The sequence below is a fragment of the Eimeria tenella genome, genomic scaffold (genome assembly GCF_000499545.2).
Source record: "Eimeria tenella Houghton genomic scaffold, Eth_scaff16, whole genome shotgun sequence".
Classification (NCBI taxonomy): Eukaryota; Apicomplexa; class Conoidasida; order Eucoccidiorida; family Eimeriidae; genus Eimeria; species Eimeria tenella.
The window spans coordinates 1-9180 of record NW_013541531.1 but is presented as its reverse complement, the minus strand read 5'-3'; the positions used below and the strand labels follow the sequence as shown (position 1 = coordinate 9180).

Genomic DNA, 9180 nt, shown 5'->3' with positions numbered 1-9180 from the left:
AGAAGCAAAGGGTGTGGGGCTGGCTGTGGGGCCCCAGAGGATGGGGTGTACGTACACCCGAGGCAGCAGCAACCTGGGGCCCTTTTGGGGGCCCCTGGGGGCCCCTCGTCGAACAGCAGGGAGCGGCAGCAGTTGAAACTTATGCTGCTGCAGCTGCTGGAGGAAGCAGCAGAGGAACGCCGACTGCAGCAGCTGCAGCAGCTGCAGCAGCAGCAGCAGCAGCGTGATGTGGACCTCAACTTCGGGCTGCAGCGCAGCACAAATACAGCAACAGCTGCTGCTGCTGCTGCTGAAGGCGTGCTGCCGCAGCAGCAGCTGCTGCGGCAGCAGCAGCTGCAGGAAAGGCTAGCCTATCGCCAAAGAGAGCAGCAGCAGCTGCATCACGAAGTCCAGAAACAACAGTATCAGCAGCTGCTGCTCCAGCAGCAGCAACAGAAGCAGCAGCTACAGCAGCAGCAGTATTTCCTGCAGCAGGAGAACGGCGTGCAGCCGTCAGCAGTGAGAGCCTCGCTGCACTTCGCTTCACCGCAGCAGCAGCAACTCCTGCAGCAGCAGCAGCAGCAGCGGCAGCAGCAGCAGGGGGCCCCTCTTCTGTTCCCTGTGGGTCGATGGACTTTACCTGTCCCCAGAGATATTCCTGTGGGGGGCCCCCTGAGGGCATCTGTCTCTAAAAAGCAGCAGCTGGCAGCAGCAGCAGCAGCAGCAGCCGTTTTCAGGAAGTCCCATAGTGCTGCGCAGCTTCACTGCCTAAGCCCATATGCAGCAGAGGCTTCTTCACCTGCTGCTGCTGCTGCTGCTGCCTGTCGCGCCGGCGGCGCTGCTGCAGCTGCTGCTCCACGCAGCACAGCAGCAGCAGCAGCAGCAGCAGCAAGAAGACAAAGAACCCCCATCAAGGCCAAAAGGGCCTCCACACCTGCCCCGTTTGTCTGCGGCAGCACACGCAGCAGCCACAATATCCTGTTGCAGCAGTCAGCAGCAGCAGCAGCAACTCGACTGACTGCTGGCAGCAACAGGAGCAGCAGCAGCAGACACATCAGGAGGTCCCACAGCACTGGAGAGCTACTTTTAAAGCCCAAGGCAGCAAGCCAGCAGCAGCAACAGCAGCAACAGCAGCAACAGCAGCAGCAGCAGCAAGCTCCAGCAGCACTTTCTGCAAGGCGGACAACAACCCCTGTAAAACGCCCCACAACTGCTTCTTCCCGTTGCTGCCAGCCCCAACGCATGCAGCAGCAGCAGGCGCGGCAGCAGCAGCAGCAGGAAGACGCCGCTGCTGTTGCCTCTGCAGCAGCTGCCAGTTTGCTGCTGACTGTAGAGGCCTCAGCAGCAGAAGCAGAAGCCGAAGCTGCTGCGCTGCATGCAGCAGCAGCAGCACTTGCTTCGGCGCAGCGCAGGGCTTCGCTGGAGCTGCTGTCGCTGTGGGGATCGTGTGGGGTGGAGACGATCCCGATCCCGATCCCCGAGGGGCCCCACAGCAGCAGCAACTTCTTGCTGCTGGAAGAGCTGCAGCAGCAAACAAAAGGAGACAAATTCTATTTAGAAAAGATCCACACAACAGCAAGCTCGTTGGACTTGCTGCAGGAAGGAGACAGACAAGAAGCAAAAGGAGACAAGTTCTAAACGAGCTGCTGCGCCAGCCGCAGGCGTTAAGCCGCTGCTACCGCTGCTGCTGCTGCTGTGCTGCTGCTGTGCTGCTGCTGATGGCTTGGAACCGCGGGCAAGAGCTCGGGGGCTCTAGCTCACCCCAGCAGAAGCAGCAACAGCAGCAGCAGCGACAGCAGCAGAAGTAAGAGCAGCAGCCGCAGCATGAGCACTAGCAGCAACAGCTGCAGCAGCAGCGGCAGCAGCAGCAGCAGCAAGCGGCTGCTTCTCGCCTTGGTGTTAACAAGGCCTGAGGCAGTTTGCTGCAGGTGAAGATACATCTGAAGACAGCAATTCAATTTATTCAATTTTTTGAATTCTTTTTTGCTTTTATTTTATTTTAAAATACAATTATGTTTTTCTTTATTTGCAAATACTTGCGCAAATGCTCCAGGTGTACGTACACTCGGCGTGCATGCATTAATACCTCTTTAATATCTTTTCCGTTTTGTTTTATTTTTTATTTCCTTTTTACTTTTTTATTTTTATTTTTCGCAAATTATTTATTTGTTTCCTTCATGTCACTGTGTCTCTTGACACTGTCTGTTTTTGTTCCCTTTTTTTCTTTTTTAAATCTTTCTTTTTTGTCTCTTATTTTTTAAAATCTTTTTTGTCTCTTCTGTTTCATTTTTGTCTTTTCTTGGTCTCCTTTTTGCATTCTTTTGTCTCCTCTGTGTCCCCTTATTTCTCCTTTGTTTCTTTCGTCTCATTTCATCTTTTTAATCTTTTTTTGTCTTTTTTCTTTTTTTTCCTTTTTTGTTTTTCATGTATCTCAAAAAGACGAAATAATACGATAAGAGACAAGCGGTGGGGCCCCTCAAATTGGCTTATTAGAGATTCTCAGCGAGGGCCCCCCGGGGGGCCCCTCGGGGCCCCCATAGGGGCCTCCATAGGGGCCCCCATAGGGGCCCCTAAGGGCACTCTTAGGGGCTTCCCAGGGGCCCCCCGAGGTTCCCGTAGGGGCTCCCCCAGGGACCCCTAAGGACACTCTTAGGGGCTTCCCAGGGGGCCCCCGTAGGGGCGCCCTGGGGGCCCCCCTAGGGACCCCTAGAGGGCCCCCGGGGGCCCCTAAGGGGGCCCCCGGGGGCCCCACGAAGCGGAATAAAATAAAAGGGTCTTAAATGTATTTGTTTCAGTCGAGGGGCAGCAGACCCTCCAAACAAAAGCAGAAAAGAAAGAAACTAGCGTGCTGCTGCTGCTGCCAGCAGGGGAACAAAAATAAACAAAAAAGACAAAAAGAAGATTTAAAAAGACATTAAAAAGGGGACAAGAGGGACAAAAGGAGGCAAAAAAAGGGACAGAAAGAGACAAAAAAGGGACAAAAAGGAATAAAGAAACAAGAGCAGATAATGGAAAAAGAAAAGAAAAAAAGACACGAAGAGAAAAAAAATTGGGAACAAACTGCCTCCTTGTGAAGCCCACAAAAAGACGAAAGTAATAGAAATAAATAAACAAACAATTACATTATTAATTAACCAATTAATTAATTTATTTATCTATTTATTTATTTATTTATTTGATTCATAATTATTTAACCATTTAGTTGACAAACTCTTGATAAAAAAGAAGCAAAGGACGAACGCAGCAGCAGAGCTTTGGCCGCAATGCATTCAAGCTGCTGCTGCAAGCCAGCAACAGCAGCAGCAGCTACTGCTGCTGCAACATCAGCAGCAGCAAATACAGCAGCAGCAGCAAGTGCAGCGGCTGCAGCTGATGCGAGAAGCTGCCGCAACCCCCCGCAGCTGCAGCTGCAGCGCGACATCCAGCTGCAGCAGCAGCGAAAGCAGCAGCAGCAGCAGCAGCAAATTAAATTGCCACAATCCAATCGGTTTTCTCCTGCGGCATTAAGGCCTTTAGGGCCTCAAGTAATCTTTTTGTCTCCTCCACAACTTCTTCCTCTGGAGCTCCATTTACCCTTTTGGCCCATTCAGGGGGCCCCCCAGAACCCCCACAAGGGGGGGGCCCCTCAGGGCCCCCGTGAGGCTCCTCGAGGCCCTCCCGGGGCACCTGGGGGGCCCCCGCAGCGCTGCTGCTGCAGCCTGCGGGTTTAGTGGTGTTGTTGTGATTGAAAAGGTATTTATTTTTCATTTTGTTGGATTTTAAATAAATCTCCAAAAGTTCCCGCGCGTCTGCTGCTGCTTCCGCCTGCAAATTCATTTTCTCTTGAAGAGACATTCCCGCGAAGAGCCTGAGAGGAAAAACAAAAAAGAAAATAAAAAATAAAATAAAATAAAGAAATAAATATGTACTTATTTTACTCTTTATATAATTATATGAATGAAAATAATAAATATCATTAATAAGTGGTAAAGGTACATAATAAATAACAAATAATAAATGGTTAATAACAAATGACAAATAATAAAGAATGAATAATAAATAATAAATGATGAATAATAAGTGATAAATAACAAATAATAAATGATGAATAATGAATAATAGATAAAGAATTGGTAAACAGTTAAAAGGAGTGAGCAGTTTAAAAAGAAAGAAGAAATGGCCAAAAGGAATTATGCAAAAATAAACAAATAAATGAATAATTACAATCAAAGTATTTAATAAAAAACAAAGAAATTTATGCTGAAGAAATAATACACAGATGAAAATATGTAACAATGAATAAATAAATAAATGAATAAATAAGAGACAAGCTGAAGGCTTCTGGGGGCCCCCAGGGGTTTCTAAGGGCCCCCAAAGGGCCCCGAAAGGGCCCCCAAGGGGCCCCCGAGGGCCCCAAAGGAGCCCCGTGGGGGCGCCCAAGGGGCCCCCAACGGGCCCCCAAAGGGCCCCCGAGGGGCCCCCGAGGGGCCCCCAGGATTGGGCGTACCCTAAGTCAGTTCTGCCGTGTTGGTGTTTTCCGAAAATAGTTCCCTGTCCCCTTAGTGCTGCATCTCTTGCTGCTATTTTAAATCCATCATTTGTTGCTGCTGCTGCTGCTAGGCGGGCCTGGGCCCGCTCGTCCAAACCCTACAGGCACAAACCCTAAACCCTAAACCCTAAACCCTAAACCCTAAACCCTGTGCTGCGGAGGTAAAAGGGGCGCTCAACCTGGGGCTCTTGAGAGCTGTTGCTCAATGCATTGCCCAACTAACCCAAATTAATTAATTAATTAATTAATTAATTTATTTATTTATTTATTTATTATTACCTCTTTTTTGGAGTTGTAAAGAAGGTAACAAACTGCCGGCCTGCTGGGGTCCCTCATGGCGCGGCCCCGCAGCTGGTGGAGTTGGCTAATGCCAAATCTGAAATTAAATTAAATTAATTTAATTAATTAAATTAAGTCAAATTAATTAAATTATTTTAATTGATTAAATTAATTAAATTAATTAATTTAATTTGAATAAATGAAATTAATTAAATTAAATTAATTAAATTAAATCAATTAAATTGGATTAAATTGAATTAAATTAATTAAATTGGTTAAATTCAATTAATTAAATTGAATTAATTAAATTAAATTAATAAAAATAAATTGATTAAATTAAGTTAATTGAGTTAAATTAAACTGAAGTAATTGAATTAATTAATTAATCTAATTAATATGGGAAGAAATAAAAGATGAAGCAATAAGCAAATGAAACGAAAGAATAAATTAAATAGAAATAAGAATGAAAAATAAAAAAGTAAATAAATGACTAAAGCAATACAAAAATAAAAGGAAGTAAATTTATAAAAAGAAACTAGAGGAATAAGAATAAAGAAAGCAGATAAAAATAAAAATAAAAAAGATTAAAAGTAAAAAAGAACAAAAATTAAGAAAGAAAATAAATATAAAAAGAAATAACAATTTAAAAAGTTAAAAATAAAAGAAATAGAGAACAAAAATAAAAAATAAAAGGCAAAAATGATATTCAATAAATGCATGGGAAATGACACAGCCAATCAAAAAAGAAAACGAAAATAAAAAAATAAAAAAGTAATTAAACAATAAAATCTAAAAAATAATAAATAAAATGATAGACAAAACATCCAAACATACAAGAAAACAAGCAAACAAACAAATAAACCCTAAACCCCAAACCCTAAACCCTAAACCCTAAACCCTAAATCCTCACCTCTCTGCAGCGTCGATGACGATAAAAGAAGCAGCAGGAACATCAATTCCCACTTCAACAACAGTTGTGGAAACTAAAACAGAAATTAATCCAGCCCCAAACGCATGCAGCACTCGCTGCTGCTCCTTCCCCTGCAGCCGCCCGTGCAGCAGACCCAGCCTGCAGCAGCAGCAGCAGCAGCAGCAGCGGAAAGAGCAGCAGTAGCAGCAGCAGCAGCAATAGCAGGTGTAGCAGCAGCAGCAGAAGTGAGGGGCAGAAACAGCGCCAATATAGTGCCGCAACAGCAGCAGCTGTAGCAGGAGCAATAGCAGCAGCAGGAGCAGCAACAGCGGATGTAGCAGCAGCAGCAGCATAGCGGCAGCAGCAATAGCAGCAGCCGCCGCAGCAGCAGCAGCAGCAACAATGTTTACGGCAGTATTTACTTGCTGCCAGGCAGCCCCAACATTCACCAATACATTTTATTCTCAGATTATAAAACAAATTAATTAATTTATTATTATTAATTAATTAAATAGAAGATTAATTTATGAATTAATTACTTAACTAATTAATGCAGTTATTTATTTATCCACTTTGCTGCTGCTCACTGCACGCCTGGCAGTCTCCTGCGAAGTTCTCGAAACGCTGCAGCAGCAGTCCCTCGCCCTGCTGTTTCCCTGCCGCTGCTGCTGCTGCTGCTGCTGCTGCTGGTTGCTGCTGCAGCAGCTCCTGTCTGCACAAAGGGACAAATCCAATAGGCCTGCTGCCCCTCCGCAATGCATTTTTTGAGGTGTACGTACACCTCAGCTAGAGCTGCTTCGTCCTCTCTCTCAATTACCCTCGTTTGTACGCGAGGGGAGGCCCCTGCTGCTGCTGCTGCTGTTGCTGCTGCTGCTGCTGTTGTTGCTGCTGTTGTTGCTGCGCGCTGGTGTGGCAGCTGCGCTGGCTCTTTAGAATTTGCTGCTGCCGCTGGGGCGGTGGCCCCAGAGGCCGTGTCTTCTGCTTCGGCTTCTGCTGCTGCTGCTGCTGTTGCTGCTGTTGCTGCTGCTGCTGCTGGCCTGGGCTGAAGCTTCGAGAGTTGCAGCAAACCGCAGTGCGACATAAGTTGAGTTCGGGGGATGGGGGTGGCGGTGAGCAGCAGCACGTCACACAGCCCCTTTGTCCCTTTGTCCCCTTGCTGCTGCTGCTGCTGCTGCTTCCCCTCTGCTGCTGCTGCTGCTGCTGCTTCCGGCTGCGCGCGCATGCAGTCCCGCAGCAGTTTGCTGCGCTGTCGGACACCGAATTTGTGCTGCTCGTCGATCACCAGCAATCCCAGCCTGGAGAAAAAACAAATTATTTATTTATTTATTTATTTATTTATTACTTTTTATTTATTATTTATCATTTAAAGCTTATTCAGCACAAGATTAATATCAGTTGATGAGCTCCATTTGAAAGCGGGATCCCGCATGCGGCTCTAGCTGCAGCAGCAGCAGCAGCAGATGTAGCAGCAGCAGCAGCAGCATGAGCAGCGCCAACAACAGCAGCAAACGAAGCAGCCGCAGCAGCAGCAGCAGCAGCATACCGGGGGAATTTGACATGTCGCTGCAGCAGCGCATGCGTCCCGACTACAATCTGCTGCTCCCCCTTCTGTTAATCCGCACAAGGACAAACCCTAAACCCTAAACCCTAAGCCCTAAACCCTAAAGCTTTAACATCAAACCCTAAACCCTAGACCCCAAGCCCTAAGCCCTGAGCCCCACACCTTGAACCTTAAAACTCGAAGCCCTAAAGCATGACCCGAGATCTTTGTTGCTAAATTAAAAGCCCTAAACCCTAAGCCCTAAACCCTAAACCCTAAACCCTAGCTGACGTTAATGGCCTGAGTGACTTGTTCTTTATTTGGCAAATGGCCCGTCAGAAGAGCAACGTGAAGGCCCAGCGGAGACAGCAGTTCCCCAATGCTGCGAAGATACACAAACCCTAAACCCTAAACCCTAAACCCTAAACCCTACACCCTACACCCTGGAACATGAATCGTAAATCCTGGACCCAAAGCACGAGCAGCAACAACACCAGCAGCAGAAACAGCAGCAGCAGCAGCAGCAGCAACAGCGACAATGGCTACACGCGCAGCAACAATTAGCTGCAGCGGCAGACGCTGAAACCCCAGCAGCAGCAGCAGCAGCAACAACACTAGCATCAACAGCAGCAAGCGGACCAAAGACGACAAAAGGCAGCGATGTTGCCTTCACCAACAGTAGCAGCAGGAAAATCAGCAGCAGCAGCAGCAATAGCAGCAGCAGCAGGAACTAAATCAATAGCAGCAACTGCAGCAGCAGCAAAAACGAACGAAAGAGCCACAGTAGCAGAGCACCAGCGAAAAGGAACAAAAGCACTCACAGCAGCAGCAGTGACAAGAAAAACAAAAAACTAACGGCATGCACAGCAGCAACAGGGGCAGCAGCAGCAGGGGCAGCAATAATAATAGCGACGGAGAAAGCAGCAGCAGCAGCAGCAATAGCAGCAGCAGCAGGAGTTCCCGCCGCAGCACCATAGAGCCACCAGCAGAAGCAGCAACAACAGTAGCAGCAGCAGTGGTAACGGTAGCAGCAGCATCAGCAGTGGCAGTAGTAGTACCGGCAGCAGCAGCAACAGCAGTAGCAAGAACAGTAGCAGCAGCAGCAGCAGCAGCAGCAGCCATACACTTTCTGGTGCTGCCTGGCCAGGGCCGTCGTGGGCACCAGCAGCGCCGCCTGATTTCCCCGCAAGGCCGAGAGAGCCATTGCCCCAGCAGCAACTACTGTCTTGCCGCTGCCCACGTCGCCTGCAGCAGCAGCAGCAGCAGGAGCAGGAGCAGCAGGAGCAGCAGCAGCAGCAGCAGCAGAGGGGTAGCTGGGGATGGCTGCGGTGGAGGCGGTAAAAGCTGGGCCGGGCAGAGCAGCAGCAGCAGAGAGACAGCGGAAGCACACAGACACCCAGAAGCAGCGGCAACTCCATCAGCAGCAGCAGCAGCAGCAGCAGCAGCAGCAGCAGCAGCAGCAGCAGCAGCAGCAGCAGGTGCTACCCTGCACGAGTCTCCTCATGGGCGTCGGCAGCGCCATGTCGCGCTGTATGTCTTTGAGGGCCTAAGAGGAAAAAGAGACACAATATTCGGGTGTATCTGCAGCTTCTGAGGTGTATAGACAGCAGCAGCAGCAGCAGCAGCAGCAGCAAAGCCGCTTTATGGTGTACAGACACCCCGTGGGGTTACGGAGAGCTGCTGCTTCTCTGCGCCTCTGTTGCAGCTTCAGCAACAGCAGCAGCAGCCAAAGCAGTGCCAGCAGCAGCAGCAGCCGAATCAGCAGCAGCAGCAGCAGCAGAAGCAGCAGCAGCAGCAAGGTATTTGCGTACAGCTATTTGAGACGGGGTGAGGGTAAAAGGAAGAGACTGCAGCAAAGCGTTAAGCGGCAGCAGCTCCGCAGGGGCCCCACACGAAGACGCTGAGACGCGGCCTAGCTGCAGCAGCAGCAGCAGCAGCAGCAAC

The 9180-nt window shown here is 48.6% G+C and overlaps 3 protein-coding genes across 3 annotated transcripts; 2 read left to right on the top strand and 1 right to left on the bottom strand.

Moving 5' to 3' along the window:
* Positions 1 to 141: 141 nt before the first annotated feature.
* ETH_00009360 (uncharacterized protein) lies at positions 142 to 1617 on the top strand (the record flags this gene model as incomplete). Its single annotated transcript, XM_013373578.1, has 1 exon — positions 142 to 1617. One exon carries the CDS (start codon positions 142 to 144, stop codon positions 1615 to 1617), a length of 1476 nt encoding a protein of 491 aa, XP_013229032.1.
* Positions 1618 to 3444: 1827 nt separating this feature from the next.
* Positions 3445 to 6918, bottom strand: ETH_00009355 (uncharacterized protein; the record flags this gene model as incomplete). Its single annotated transcript, XM_013373577.1, has 5 exons — positions 3445 to 3826; positions 4466 to 4605; positions 4787 to 4883; positions 5697 to 5855; positions 6284 to 6918. 5 exons carry the CDS (start codon positions 6916 to 6918, stop codon positions 3445 to 3447), a joined length of 1413 nt encoding a protein of 470 aa, XP_013229031.1.
* Positions 6919 to 8555: 1637 nt separating this feature from the next.
* On the top strand, positions 8556 to 8786 carry ETH_00009350 (uncharacterized protein; the record flags this gene model as incomplete). The annotated part of the gene is made up of 1 exon (XM_013373576.1): positions 8556 to 8786. The coding sequence occupies one exon, from the start codon at positions 8556 to 8558 to the stop codon at positions 8784 to 8786; it is 231 nt and encodes a 76-aa protein (XP_013229030.1).
* Positions 8787 to 9180: the final 394 nt, after the last annotated feature.